The 15,959-nt window shown below is 40.7% G+C and overlaps 1 protein-coding gene across 1 annotated transcript; it reads right to left on the reverse strand.

Moving 5' to 3' along the window:
* LYSMD2 (LysM domain containing 2) lies at window positions 1-14,379 on the reverse strand. Its single transcript, XM_080980591.1, has 3 exons — window positions 13,875-14,379; window positions 5,560-5,891; window positions 1-884 (listed from the first exon to the last, which is right to left on the reverse strand). The coding sequence occupies exons 1-3, from the start codon at window positions 14,100-14,102 to the stop codon at window positions 833-835; spliced, it is 612 nt and encodes a 203-aa protein (XP_080836717.1). The 5' UTR covers window positions 14,103-14,379; the 3' UTR covers window positions 1-832.
* Between the last annotated feature and the right edge of the window lie 1,580 nt (window positions 14,380-15,959).

Genomic DNA, 15,959 nt, shown 5'->3' on the forward strand with positions numbered 1-15,959 from the left:
TTTGACAGCTTTGGAAATTTTAATACACTCAAATGAAACAGAAAAGCATATTTTTGAAATGTATTTGCAAAGCACCAGACATTCTGTATTTTCTATACAGATAGGCTGAAAAACAAAGACAGTTCACTTTCTTAAAGTGCATTTTGCATTTATTACATGAAAACTACATATATCTGCACACAAGTATCTATATTTCGAACATTACCCTGACACAAAGAAAAATACATTTTTACCAAGGTTCTTCCCTTTGTTTAAAAAAGTCTCCGAGCAAGGTATTGTGCCATACATACTTTAAAATCTCAACCAATTTCCAAAACAGTTAAAACTGGTTCATTTTAAGAACAAATATCTTTCTATACATATTTTTATATCTGTATAAAGACACATGTACACACACATGGAGAAAAAAATATTCAGAGCTGTATCTATCAGCTCCGATATGCACAAAATCTGCATGACAGGCTTATCTATCTCAAGGCTCCATAATGACTTTCATCATAAATACTTAATCTTCCTTACACTTTATCTAAAGTATATACAGCTGTTTCCTAACGATCCTGATTCAGAGTTGTCTCAGGGATATATTTTCATAGCGGAAATATGAAGGCAATTACTAGTTTTGGAAGGATCACTTCCTTTATTAATGTATAGTAAAAGGACATTGGCCTGCAGAAGGCGAAGGTCAAATAATTTTAGTGCAAGTATAGTGGAATTACCTATATACGACTTGTAACAAGTACACGATAATAAATCAATCCAAAAGGTTTGCTTTTGAATCCTCAGATATTTAGTTCTTTAAGAACAGTTTTGATTCCAGCTCTTCAGTCATCTTCTACTGCTGCTGATAAGAAGAAGTTGCATAGGAGTTTTCCTCATCGTCCTCCCTGTTGAGAAAAAAGAAAGCTTGTGAAAATGTTTCCAGGTGCTTATAAAATTTACTCCACAAAGTAAAGCATTCAAGGAATGTAGCAGAATGGTCATTCCTTGTAGGAAATCTTCACAATTTTCGAGCAGCAATGTATCAAGAGAGCCCACAAGCATTTTGTATACAGTGAGAAGTCTACAGTTGTACCTTGGTTCTCGAACGCTATCAATTCTGGAAGTCCGTTTGACTTCCAAAAACCAAGGTGCGGCTTCCGATTGGATGCAGGAGCTTTCTGCACTCAATTGGAAGTCGCGTCAGATGTTCAGCTTCCAAAAAAAGTTCACAAACCGCAACACTTACTTCCGGGTTTGCGGTGTTCAGGAGCCAAAACGTTCGAGTCACGAGGTGTTAGAGAACCAAGGTATGACTTTATATGTTGTCTACATAAAATGAAATAAAATATAATCCCTGGCCTCAGGTTTACAATCTACAAAAACATACCACAAAAGGAAAAAAAATAGATCAGTAGCAAATAAGAAATATGCAGATGCAAGTACAGCTTCTTAGTTACAAGTTTTTCTAATGACAAGCTGGGGTGAAAAACTTCCAGGAGAGATGGCAAAAGTTGCTGGTCTCTCAGCTGCACTTATGGCATGGGCTTGCAACCTTTCTATTTGTTGCAGCCTTAAGTAGTGATTGCTTCTGGGCAGCAGTTCTTGCTACTTTGCACAATTTATTATGGCTTTGCTAATCATGGCAGGGGCAAGGACAATTAAGTCCTTCCAACAATATTTGAAATCATATTCAGCTACGTCAGGAAACTGAATTCTGCTCCCACCTCTACATTCTAGGCTATTTCTATGCTCCCAATGATCCCATGGAATTATGGCATACATACACCCTGCGTATATTAAGAAAACAGCAAAACATATCACAAAAGGAAGATGGTTTTGGCCAACAAATAAAATTAAATAAAATTAAAAGAATAAAATTAAATATCTTTCAGTGTCCCTATCGAGCAGAACAAATGTCATTTTTAGAACTGTAATTCAAACTTAGCCACCTGCCAAATGGACTGTATCACAGAAGGATGGGGGGGAGGACTGCATTTGTCAAAGGAACTGAACTAAATTATTGCAACCTTTCCGCAAAGAGTGGTTTGTTTTACTAAAAGAATTTCTAAAAATAAGCTAAATGCACTCCTTTAATTTTTATCAAAATAAAAAAGGCAAAAGTAAAATACAAAGGCACAGAAGAAATAGAAGAACTGCTGCCCTGAGCAAGGAAATAATTACTGTGCATTAACAAAAGGTCAAGAATGAATGAGGCCATAGAGATGCTTGCAAAAATCTGCACTGCTACACTCTGGAGTGGGAGGGAAAGGAAGAGGGAGGGAGAGGCCTGTCATCCCCCTGAGAAGGGAAGAAAAGGGTGGAAATTTTGCTCCTGGCCTTGTTGGTGCACAAGTTGTATTGGTGCAACTGGCAGCTTCTCAGTAGTGGCACCCACCCTGTGGAATGTTCTCCAATCAGACGTCAAACAGATAGTCAGTGTTTTTATTATCTTGGAAGCCACCCAGAGTGGCTGGGGCAACCCAGACAAGTGGGAAGGGTATAAATAAATACCCTTTATTCAGCTGATTGCCAAAGAATTAATGCTTTTGAATTATGGTGCTGGAGGAGACTCTTGAGAGTCCCATGGACTGCAAGAAGATCAAACCTATCCATTCTTAAGGAAATCAGCCCGGAGTGCTCACTGGAAGGACAGATCCTAAAGCTGAGACTCCAATACTTTGGCCACCTCATGAGGAGACTCCCTGGAAAAGATCCTGATATTGGGAAAGATTGAGGGCACAAGGAGAAGGGGATGACGGAGGACGAGATGGCTGGACAGTGTTCTCGAAGCTACCAGCATGAGTTTGACCAAACTGCGGGAGGCAGTGGAAGACAGGAGTGCCTGGCGTGCTCTGGTCCATGGGGTCATGAAGAGTCGGACACAACTAAACGACTAAACAACAACAGAAATAAATAAATGATTATGATGATGGCTGCTACAATTATCTTAACTGTTGTCTTTTTTATTGAAGGAGGTGAAATGTGCCTGGGAGGAGCTGGGAGAGCGGAGGGGCAATCACAGTGGTTCAGGGTAGGTTTGGTGCATGAAGGGACACATAGCACAGGCAATTAGTGACTGTGCTGTGTGCCAGCCCTCAGGTCTGCTGTGGCTGCTGCTGTTGAATGGTGGGTTGATTCTGAACAAGTCCTCCCTCATCCATGATCTGATTGTGGATGAGGAGGCCAATCTCATTAGTATCACTGAGACCAGGGCAAGGCAGGAAGATTAAACTCTGGACAGGTCTTTGGTCTTTTGTACTTTTGCTTTTCTCAAAGTTTTTAAAAAAGATTCGAGGGATTAAAGTAGGAACAAAAGAATACAAACTAAAAGCGTATGCGGACGATTTGATGCTATCCCTAGAAGAGCCGCAAAAAAGTGTCAGTAAGGCCCTGGAAATATTAGAAGAATATGGCAAACTATCCGGTTTTAAATTGAATAAATCAAAGACAAAAATGCTGACTAAAAATCTGGGAAAAGACGAAAGAGAAAAATTAGAGATACAGAATGGAATCAAGGTGGCCAAAAAAATAAAATATCTGGGAATCTGGCTAACTACAAAAAATATAAATTTAATCCAGGACAATTATTTGACAACTTGGAAGGAAATTAAAAAAGATCTAGATACGTGGAATAGAGTGAAACTTTCGTGGTCGGGAAGGATGGCGGCAGTAAAAATGAACGTGCTCCCAAGAATGTTATTCTTGTTTCAAAACATCCCTGTGATTAGAGGTTCCACAATGTTTAAGAATTGGCAGAAAACTCTTTCGAAATTTATATGGCAAGGGAAAAGACCGAGAATTAGATTCAAATTACTTACAGATCGAAAAGAAAGAGGGGGATTCTCGGTGCCAAATTTGAAATTATACTTTGAGGCCTCCTGCCTTTGCTGGATTAAAGATTGGATTAATTTGGAAAACACTGACCTGTTATACTTAGAAGGTTTCAACAATAGGTTCGGTTGGCATGCCTACTTGTGGCTAAATAAAGAAAAGGTACATAAAGGGTTTTCAAGTCATATTATTAGAGGGCCACTATATGAAGTTTGGGAGAAAAATAAAAAACTTTTAGAATGGAAGACACCCTGGTGGTTATCACCAATCGACAATTTAACAACCAAAAAAGCAAATATGGAGGGAGAAAGACTGACCTACGAAGACCTACTGATAAGATCAGAAAGTGGCTGGAAATTGAGAACATATGAAGAGTTGAAAGACAAATTAACAGACTGGCTGCAGTATCATCAAATAAACGCAATATGGATGGAAGACAAAAAAGTAGGGATAAGTGAGAAAAAATTTAAATTTCAGATTGAAATAATTGAAGGCAAAACCAAGTTATTATCCAAAATGTATGACATATTATTGGAATGGGACACTAAAGATGAAGAAATAAAGGAGGTTATGACAAAATGGGCAATGGACCTGGGATACAACATAGAATATGAAAAGTGGTCGAAATTATGGAGTTGTGGAATGAAATTTACGGCATGCGTCACACTTAAGAGAAAATTTAGAAAAGATGATGTATAGGTGGTACATCACACCAGTAAAATTAGGAAAAATGTACAAAACAGGAAATAAGGCCTGCTGGAAGTGTAAAATTAAAGAGGGCAATTTCTACCATATGTGGTGGACCTGTGAGGAAATGAAGAAATTTTGGGATCTGATTTACAATGAGTTAAAGAAAATATTTAAATACACTTTCCCTAAAAGACCAGAGGCCTTTCTATTAGGAATAATTGGGGATGAAATTAAAAAAGAGGATAAAACACTATTCCAATATTCGACAGCAGCGGCCAGAATATTAATTGCACAAAATTGGAAAAGTCCAAATACCCCAACGGTCAGAGATTGGCAGACAAAATTATTTGAGTATGTTGAACTAGCAAAAATGACGCAAAAAATTAGAAACCAAAAAAATACAAAGTTTATTAGCGATTGGAATAAATTTATGGCATATATTGAAGGAACCTATAGAAACTTAAAAACTGCGGCAGGTTTGATATAAATCTTATGACGCGCAAACCATAACAACTCTTAGCTGCAGAAAAAAGAAATAATTTTTGATTAAGAAGCCTGAAATCAGGAGGGAAGGAGGTCAATAGGTGTGGAGAGAAAAGACCTAATCATGTAAAGATATAAAGATTCAAGGAATAAGACAAGGAACTGTAACGGAAATTGTTATTATGTTATTTTTGTGTTATGTATGGATATTTTTTCTTTTTTTTCTTTTTTCTGTAACTGTTGTTTTGTTTTTTTTCTTTTGGTTATCTAAGTGAAATTTAATAATAATAAAAAAAAACGGAATTACTTCAGTTCTCTAGGGTGTGTGTGTGTGTGTGTGTGTGTGTGTAAAATTTTAGCCACTGAGCTGATCAAAGTATCTGGAATTTGCCTAACTAAATCTGTAACATGGAAGCTCAAATACTAGAATTTCCTGAATATTCTCAAAATTTTCTTTCCAACGGTACTGTGCTTTAGTGGGTAACTCTCTTTTTTGTATACTACTGTTCTAAGTATTATCCACATCAAGCCCTCAAAATGTGTCTAAATAAGCAGGCAGTTTTCTTTTTTCTTTACCTGTTATCTTCAGGTTTTAGTTTCCGAGCTGCCTGCTTGGACATCTTAATCTGCAAGTCCAGTCTATGTAGAAAATCTTTGGCAGATAATTCTTCAGGTGGAGGGAGCTGATTGTCAGGCTCTTGAGGACTGGGTGAAGAGTTGTCTTCCTGAACTGTCACTGGTCCATCTTCACAAGAAGAGGGGGTGTCAGCTTCATTCTCTGGGGACTCCAATGAGTTAAGTCCATTAAACAGCAAAGGCTTCTCAGATATAACAGGGATATTCAATGTTTTTCTCAGAAATATACAGTCATTGGTGAACAGTTTATTTGCCCTTTTTATTTGCTCCATCTGAAACAGACATAAAACTATGTTTACTGATTCAAGTAAAGATTGTTTATCAGTTTTCTACAAACAGCTTCATGACACATATTTCCTTCTTAAATGTAATGTCTCAGCAACTTTACCATCTCTTCTTTCAAATATACACTATAAAATATATCTTTCAATAATGAAATTAAACAATAAAATATGATCCCTTTGGGCATATTCTCTTATTGGTGCCCCATAATAATGTTTCTTGCAAAAAGTAGAAAATAATGCTGCAAAACACAAATTGAATTTAAATACCAGGCAGCCAGGCAAGTTATCTCTCACTCATTCAGCAGATTAATGGAACTGGAAGTCATGAACCAGGACACCTAATGCAAAATCTTCCATGGGACATGAAAATTAGGGGGGGTTTCCAGGTTAGCGCCTCCGGCAATGGCGGATTTCCTCTGACCAGGAGGAATCCGCTTCGTGAGAATTAGGGTCTGGACCGCCGCGGCGAGGCGGAGACCCATTAAAAACCACAGGCGGGAGAAGCCTGTGGACGTGGGATTCGGCTGGCACCTTTTGCGCCTCCCCTACTCGCGGGGAAACCCGGTTTTGGGGATCCGGAGCGACGTGGGGTGAACGGCGCGGTGCTTTGAATCGACTGCTTTTTTCACGGAGTGAAGCCGCATTGCTGTTGCCGGAGAGCGCTGACTTTTTCCTGTGGAAAATTCGATTATAAACAACTACTCGTGAGTAAATTGGAAAATTGGATTTTTAAATACTTTAATTTGGCACTGAAGCGGGAGGTCATAAATAGGAAGTCCGCCTCCCGTTTTTGTAAATAGACTGAAGCAAAGACGTTACAAGTTAAAGTCTTTGAAAGCTTTTGGCAAAGGATTAAATTTCCATCGATTTAAAAAACAAAACCCCCCTTGGAAGCAGGAGAAGAGGGGTAAATCTTGGATCTAGTGAGCCTGCAGGAGAGAGTGAAAAATCAAATTACCACTGCTCTGAACCTGGGAAACGGGCTGCCAGATGACGTTTGGAGAGAGTGCAATTGACAGAACGGATTTGACAGCTAGCTAAATAAGAGCAAGATACTGTTTCCATTGTCCTTCTCTGCGTTTAAAAAAGAGGAAAAGTAACTGAAATTTTATCTTTCATGTTTGAAGTTCTGCTTGAAAGGACTGATACAAGTAGAGACTGTTTCCCTCTAGAGGGAGCTTTTGAAACTGTAACAGGACTGTAACTGGGGAATTTCCAGCTGCAGATAAGGAGTTTGAGAACCAGAGAGCGACCTTGGACTATTTAAAAATGTTGACAGGAGAGGCCATTGTGACTGTTTTATGTAAGATAAGCTGTTCGCTGGGACAGCTTCACAAGAAGATGGATGACATGACTTTTAAAGTTGATAATTTGGAACAGAAAGTGACTAATTTGAGTCAAAAAGCGAACATCAACACAGAAATAATTCAGGACTTGCTACAGGAATCCATTTTGGCAGGACAAATGGTGGAGAAGAAGGAGGAGAAGGAGAATGTTGCTGTTGTTGAATATAAAGTTGAACATGGAGTAGTACAAGTGAGATTTGTGGCTTCACAGAAGCAAATTGAGGACTATAAGTTGAGGCCTTCTATGATTGAATCTAGGAAAAGTCAGACTCTGAGGAATGGACCCCGGCTTGGACGAAAGAAGGAAAGATCCCTCTATGCAGGGATTAATTGACTTTTGGGACATGGACTCGGGCTTGGAGGAGATTGAAGTTTTGGGGGCCTTTGGACTTGGAGGAATCTTGAAATATGCCCTGAAATACTTTATGAACTGTAGCTTTAACTATGGAAATTTGGCTGATCTGTTCAGAAGGAAGAAAAGGATTGACAGGTTGGAGTTTCCCCGAGATTTGCTTTTTAGCATTAAAGAAAATGAAGAAGATCTGCAGAAGGGACCTGGAAAAGAGTTAAGAGCCTCGGACATAAGATCACCAGGTTGATGGACTTTATGGAATTGATGGAAAGGACTGGAAGAATCCGAAACCAGGGAGAGGAGATGGTGGAAGAAGACTGGAAAATTTAAAGTTTATATATAGACTTATGGTAAAACTAATGAGTGACAGAAAAACGGTGGAATGACTTTTTATGGGCTTAGCAGAAATGTTATAAGGAGATAAGTATATATAAGTATTTTAGTTTAAATGGAAAATAAGGTTAAAAAATACGTTATTTACAATATGATAGAAAATGGAGAAAGATGGAAAGGATTTGCTGAAACAATTAAATGAAGTGGAATACAAAAAGGGAGGTGAGAGGAGGTCGAGGAAACAAGGGAATGAAAGATAGAGTACGGAAAAGAGAGGATGTATATTTTTTTGGTTTTTGTTTTTTAAAATTGTTTTTGTTTTGTTCTATTTAGGGCTAAGGTTAGGGAGTGGGGTTTGTTTAGTTTAGTGGGGTTTGTTTAGTTTAGTTTAACGTGTTTAGTTTTTGAGTTTAGGTTGTGTTTTGCATTGTTTATATATTGCATTGTTTTTTTTCCTTTTTGTTTTCCTTCTTTGTCTTTTTTCTGTTTTTTTCTCTTTTTTCTCTTTTTGTAATCTATAAAAGTAATAAACATTATTTTTTTTAAAAAGAAAGAAAATTAGGGGTCCCAAGAGCTTATTTGAGTTTCTAGTTGCCAGCCTTGGTGCCCCTTCCAGCACTTGCTAGAAACAAGTGTGAAAGAGGGCCTTGTCATCTTATTTACATCCCTTCCACTCTCCTTCATTTGCCAGTTAACTCATCAAGTAATAAACATAAAATATCATATAACTACAGTAGCATTAAAGATGGCATAACTGAAGAGCTGTGGCTCTAACTGCACCACACCATCAGCCATCCAAAATTCCTACGATGGTGTTAGGAAAAGCTTATAATTAACAGTCATGGAACCAGACTGACCGTCAGCATGAAGCCCTATGTCCTATTACAGCTGAAATAACAGGTGCCTACCATAGACATGTGAATATTTAAGTTACAGTAAAGGTTTTGGAGACAAACTGTATTTCCAGCTCTAAATAGACAAATAAAAAAACCCTGAAATTAAATTGCATTTTCTTTTTTATTTCCATAACTGTATGAAACAGTTTTGTGTTTTTGTTTATTGAAACTGGTTTTTATATATTTTTCACTATCAGGCAACAGCTTCTCCATATATGTGAATCATCTCAAGTAGGGTGGTATCAACCAAGAAACACAATATTTTTTCTGAGGTGTTGTTTTCACTATGGGCTAGCAAGAAAATGTAGCAACCACAGCACAGCTTAATAAATAATGCACATAAAGCTATTACGTAACTCAAGATTTTGTTTCCCTTCTGCTCCTCTAGCACATGGCTCAAGAAATGTAAAACTTCAAAGGATTTTTTAACATCCTGGTTAAAATGAAATCTAAATACAAACATGTTAATTTACACCCATCCCTTAAATCCAAATCAGTAGCTTTCTATTAATCATGCTTGTTAATTTCTGCTTTTCTATATAAATATTGAACCATAGGAATGAGACGAAGCACTACAAATACAGCACTTTAGGTCATATTGTTATTATGAGTCAATACTGGGGACCAGGGACTGAGAAATCATCATAGGTACTAGAATCCAGCACCTGGCTCCATGAGATGCTATCCTGTCATGAGAAAGTTCATCCCACTGTACCAACATGAGCTATCCTCCTGTTTTTATAATCTTTCAATACTTGAGCTCTGAAATCTTCTATATAATTGCTATATAAATCTGTTATAAAATTGCAAACTGTTATTAACTATAAACAAAGCACACCTCCTTCTTATCTTATTAAGACAGAAGATCCAAAACTAGAAGCCTTTGCTTTTGGAAAGTTCTAGGCCCATAGTTATCTTTTCTAAACAAACTCCCTTGAGCAATGAGTTTTAATGAACCAACATTTTACATCAGCGATGGGAACTTTTCTTTCTTCAAGGGTCACATTGCCTAATACCAAATGTTTAGAAGCTGCATGCCGAAAGTGGGTGGGATCTGAGGCAGAACTGGCCAGGGTTATTGCTGTAACAGCTGACTCCCACTATGCAAAACACGGTTTGCTTCCCAGGATGGCATTTTTGGCAGGAGGCTGGTGAGCTAGTTCCTAGCTCTTGCATTAGATGGTACATTGTCCTGCTGTATGCCATGTAACAGGTAAATTAGTGCACTTATGTGTGTAACTTGACTTTCTCATTTCAGTAAAAGTAGCAAATATATAATTATATATAGGGAAAGGGAAAGGGACCCCTGACCATTAGGTCCAGTAGCGTGAATGCTTATTTCATAAATATGCTTTAGTAGTTCGCTTAGCATATGCAATACTATTAGTAACCCATTCCATGACATCAGTAATTGTCTTATGTTTCCAGGTTTTTCCACCTTCTTCAAGGACAAGCCCAGTGTGAATGTTAGTCCAAAAGTTTGCTGTCTCTAGCAACCCATGAGACTAGCTCAGGATCTCCTAAGAAAGGCTGATACAACTCCTGCACTCCTGGTAGCAGCACATATTCCAGGAGTTGCACCTAAATCTCCCCAACCACAGTGCAAGGGATTGTTGGTATGCACCTTAAACCAGTGTTTCCCAGCTGCCCCCCCCGGATATTCCAAGGGGGACACAGGTGAAAATCATGTAAATTGGGGGGGGGTGTCATAACACGAGGCTGGGGGCCACAGAGGGAAGTGAGAAGTGAGGGGGGAAATCACGCTTTTAATAAAAATAAATCCTGATTGGCTGGCTATCCACAAAAAGTAGCACTATTTTTTGCCGTGTGCTTTTTCTTGGAGCAGTCCTCGTTTGTTTCCTCTCAGAACCCCCAGGTCAGGTAAGTGCAGGGGTGGAGTGGCAATAGGTAGGGCTGAGAGAGCAGGAGCTGTTTGTTGCTGCCACCAATCAGTGCTGGGCCCGCTGGCAGCCTGGGCCTGACTCAGCAAGGCGCAGGGTGCAATCTACCCCAGCGCCAAATGGATCAGGGCCTTTGGATGTTGCCAAGGAGCACAGGGCCTGTCAACAGCATTGGCCTGGCTCTGCAAGGCACAGAGTAAAATGCACTACAGCGCCCAGCCGAGCGGAGTCGTCTGGTGCTGCTGACTTGCCTGTAGTAAATAACTGTCTAATCAGAAGAAAGCCACACTGAGTTCAATGGGCCTTACTACCAAGTAAGGGTTTGTGGGGCTATAGTGTTTTATATAGGTAGCCAGGGCTTCTCTGGATGACAAAATCTTTCTGCACCAGGTCAGTGAAGACCACTTGCTTTTTAAAATTATCCCATATATACAGAACTCCCTGTGCACCTTTTGGACTGTATCTGTAGGTTTCCCTCTCTATGTCAAATAACTGGGGTCAAATAAGTGTTGCTTACTTTTTATAATACATGTAAGATGGATCTCGCTCAGGAGGTTCTGGACTCTCCTTCCTTGGAGGTTTCTAAGCAGATGTTGGATGGCCATCTGCCATGGATGCTTTAGCTGAGTTTCCTACGTTGCAGGGAGTTAGAGTAGATGACCATTGGGGTCCCTTCCAGCTCCCTGATTCTATGTTCTTCTGCTTCAACAATATTTCATTATGTTCCTATCATTTTATGTAATTGTATTTTGTATAAATTATAAAAAATTATAAATAAAACATGTTCTATTTACAAACAAAACATTTAAATAGCTACCTTTCTACCAGTTGGTTGGGGGGGCATGAGCATAGCCAAGATTTTTGTTGTGGGGGGGCAAGCTTTTCTTGGGGGGAACAGAACCTCATATTTGTACTGATTTGTATTGATTTTTACTTTTGGGGGGAAGCTGCCCCCCTGCCCATGCCCATGGGGGGGCCACAGGAAGGAAACAAGGTCGGAAGGGAGCCACTGTCGGGAAGAGGTTGGGAAACACTTGTTTGTTGCTTCTCTGAGATATTGCTTCTAAAATGTATTGTCACACACAACAACCACTTCACCTTCTTTTGTATCTGGGTGAATCTTTAAATAATTCATACTAAAGGGAAGACATGCAGCCAAGTCAACAAACTGAATCACAGTTCAGTAAGGTTGGGGAAGTACAACAGTTGTGTAACAAACATCACCTCTCCTGCTACACACAGAATCCTCCAAGAAAACTTTCTTTACACAGGGCAACATACCTGACCATGTCTTTGTTTTTAAAACTAGAGGTGCTGGAGCTCAAGTATCTCTGAAAGTCCCTAACCAGTGCCTAAGGTGCTGGCTGTAGTACCTCTTATGATGGTGAAGATACTCTCTTCATGCTGAAAGGTGACCACAGCAGGGCAGCTACACATGAAACATTGACATTTTGTCTGCTGCCCAATTATGTCTTTGGGGGAGGGCAGTAGTGCAGTGTAGAGAATCTGCATTGCGTTCAGAAGGTCCCGGGTTCAATCCCAGGCATCTTCAGGTAGAGCTGGAAAAAGCTCCTGCCTGAAATCCTGGAGAACTGTCACAGTAGAGATTACTGAGCATAGATGGACCAATGCACTAAATCAGCATAAGGCACTTCCCTGCGTTCTTACAACTTTAGTGCTAAAGACAGGTGTGCTGGAGTTCCAAGCACACCTGTCTAGATTCTAGAAGCTCATCCAGCTCAACATCTGAGGTGCCATCTACAGATATCCATGTGGGGGGGACGGGACATGACGACACCGCACAGATTCAGAGGAAAGCATTTTTCTCACATCAATCACAGATGTCTGAGGGGCGATTTGTAGTGGGATCCCCTCTACACATATTCAGAGTGAATTGTTCTCCCTTTATCTGTCACAGATGCCTCAGGAGCTATCTGTAATTAATGCAGGGGAAGAAGAGGGCAGGCCCTCTGTACATACTTACTTCTTATCACTCACAGAGGCCCAAAAAGCTGACTTGGGTTACTGGGCTGCATACCTATTGCACAAGTATTGTCCACATATCAATCTCAAATGCCTAAGGGGCTGATAGTTATTGGGAGGGGAGACGAAAGGCCCTCTGTACATGCTCAGACAAACATTCTTCTGTCAATCATAGATGCCTGGGGCTCAGCACACCCACAAAGAGAAGCAATCTCTTCATATCAAGCACAGGTGCCTGAGGGACCAGCAGAGCCAAAGGGCAGGGGGAGAAAAGCCTTCTGTACATGTTCATAGACTACATCAGTCACAGATGTCTGGGGATCTATCTATAATTAGTTTGAGGAGGAGGAAGGCCCTCTCTGCACAAATATAAAATGGGGGGTGGGGCAATCTGGCTTACTAGCAATACAGTGGCACCTCGGGTTACATACGCTTCAGGTTACAGACTCCACTAACCCAGAAATAGTACCTCGGGTTAAGAACTTTGCTTCAGGATGAGAACAGAAATCGTAGGAAGCCCCATTAGCTAAAGTGGTGCTTCAGGTTAAGAACAGTTTCAGGTTAAGAACGGACCTCCAGAACGAATTAAGCACTTAACCCGAGGTACCACTGTACATGTGAAAAGGATCTAGGGACCAAGACTCGAACCAATGGCTTCAAGTTACAAGAAGCACTAAACACCAGGAAGAACTTTCTGACAATAAGAGTGGTTCGACCGTGGAATGGTCTCCCTCGGGAGGTTGTGAACTCTGCTTCATTGGAAGTTTTTAAGCAGAGGTTGGATGGCCATCCGTCATGGATGCTTTAGATTCCTGCATTGCAGGGGGTTGGACTAGATGACCCTCGGGGTTCCTTCCGACTCTACAATTCTACGCTTCTAAGCGTACTCTTCCTAACACTCACATATGTATGAGAATCCAGTTGGAGTCACTGAGAACGTGGCGGGGGGGGGGAGCACTCTGCACATGCTTCAGATAAAGGGGGGCCGCTCGCTTTCGCTTATCAATCCCGCAATTATTCCACTCTGGTGGTGGGAGGCCCCAGAAGAAGACGGCACTCTGCACATGTTCAGGCGCTCCCCCCCCCCCCTCAACCCGCGTCCTCTTACCCATACCTATAGCAAGGACGCCAGCGACCCTGCCGGCCCAGCCATCACCTACCGTCACGCCGTACTTGAGCGCGATGCCTTGCAGGGTGTCGCAGGCGCTGATGCGGTGCTCCACGTAGCGCTCGGCCAGCGGCGCCGCCACGGTGGCCGTGCTGCCGTACGAGCGGGTCTTGGTGCGCGCCAGGCTGAGGGACAGCTCGGCCTCCGTCTCGGACGCATCCGGCCCGGGAAGCGGCTCCTCCCGCAGGAACAGCCCGGGCACCGGCAGGAACTCCGCCATGGGCCTTTTTTCTCGCGCGCTCTCCCCCTCTCAGCGCCTGGCGGGCGACGCCGGGATTCGCCGCCGCCGCCGCCACATCCTCCTTCCCCTCAGCTTTTCCTGAGCAGAAGGCCGGCTGTCAGGTCGCCCGGAGCAACGGCCTCCTGCTACGCGCCTGCGCACCAGGAAAACTGAAGAGTGTGTGTGCGCGTGTGGAGAAAGTTCCCCCTCTGGGCGAAGGTCTCCTCTCCGCAACCGACCTCCTACCCGCAGTCTGCGCGTGCGGGCAACGGCCGGCGCATGCGCCGATCCCGCTAGCGCGCCAAGTCGAGGCGAAGACGGTTTGTCCCTCAGGCCAACCGCCGCCGCTGGCGCGCGCGAAGTTATTGTCGTTGCTCTAACCGCCTCCCTCTTATTCAATGGGGGCTATGAACTCTTGATTAAAATACACGGGAGTGAGGGGAAGGGGCGTTTTTCTTATCAATTCCTCCAATTATTAATTCCTCCAAACATTATTATCAATGCTATTAATAATTATTCACGTTAATCATCATGATTAATTCCTCCAAAGAATCCATATTGCTTTTTTTGACAGCTCTTCTGACTCTGACCGTTGCTTTAGGGAAGCTTTTAATGTTTAATAGGTTATTGTATTTTAGTGTTTTGTTGGAAGCCGGCCAGAGTGGCTGGGGAAACCCAGCCAGATGGGCGGGGTATAAATAATAAATTATTATTATTATTATTATTATTATTATTAATAATATTATTATTCTACATCCATAGTTTCTCCCTTGTCATCTAAAATTATTGTTGCTGCCAGGATGCCCAAAACGTAGCTTTTAAGAGGCCGCGGCAATACTACTTTCAGAAGCATGTGCACAAAACTATATTTTAAAAAATGCACAACTTGCAGACTTGCCATTTAGAATAAGAGAACAAGGAGAACATACGTTTAAAGAAGACTGGCAAACGTTTGTTGGCCATATGGGAAATAATTGTGTACAGCTGAAAACGCTGGCAGCATTAAGATAAATTCAACTGTGTAAATAATTTTTGATGGATGTAATAATGGAAAACAGATTGGTGTAGTTTTTGTAAAATACGCAGGGATTTATGATAAGTAAAATGAACCATGGAAAGAGAAGAAGGGAAATGATTGATATCTTAAGGATGTAAAATGAGTATTTTATATTGTAAAACAGAAAATTTAAATAAAAATTATATACAAAAGAACAAAACTATAAAAAGAATATTGTGTTGTATTCAGTGTTTGTCCTACTTGGACTAGACCCATTGAAGTTAATGGGCGTGATTAACTTAAATTTATTAATTTCAATGAGTGTACTCTTGAGGATGTCCTTAGCTGGACATACCTCCTATGAGAACGGGGTGGGGAATAAGAACCCTAATTTCAGCATCACATTTTTACAGTATTCTTTTTAATTATGAAACCAGCTTTTTTTAAACAGTATTGAATAGTTTGATATTAACCACTTCTACACTTTTAAAACAATTATTTTGACTGCTGCTGTTAGTGGGTGGTGTGCCCAGGGGCAAAAGTAGGCTTTCTGTCACCCGGGTCAGAGACCCAGTTTGGCAAAAACACCACATGCGTTTGTGTAGACACACACACACAAACCCCTCAACACATTTGTCCGTAGAGGGCATAAAAAGTAGGCAATATATAACTTGAATACAAAGTTTTATTTTTAAACAATATTTGTATTGATTTCCAGCATCATTTAAACAACAAGATATCCAAAATAACTTATAACTAATAAATAATAAATAAAATATTATAAAAAGTATGTATTTTTACAGTATTAGGTTATATAATTTATAGCAATTGATAGCACTATTATTATTTTTTAGCTGTGA

The sequence above is a fragment of the Podarcis pityusensis genome (assembly GCF_964106645.2).
Source record: "Podarcis pityusensis genome assembly, chromosome: 14".
Taxonomy (NCBI): domain Eukaryota; kingdom Metazoa; phylum Chordata; class Lepidosauria; order Squamata; family Lacertidae; genus Podarcis; species Podarcis pityusensis.

Excerpts from the sequence above, each read along its gene's own strand:
- LYSMD2 (XM_080980591.1), bottom strand. The coding sequence starts at position 14,102 with ATGGCGGAGTTCCTGCCGGTGCCCGGGCTGTTCCTGCGGGAGGAGCCG. Across the intron at positions 5,892-13,874 it reads CGCTCAAGTACGGCGTGACG|ATGGAGCAAATAAAAAGGGC; the intron begins GTAGGTGATGGC and ends TGTCTGTTTCAG. Across the intron at positions 885-5,559 it reads CTAAAACCTGAAGATAACAG|GGAGGACGATGAGGAAAACT; the intron begins GTAAAGAAAAAA and ends TTTTCTCAACAG.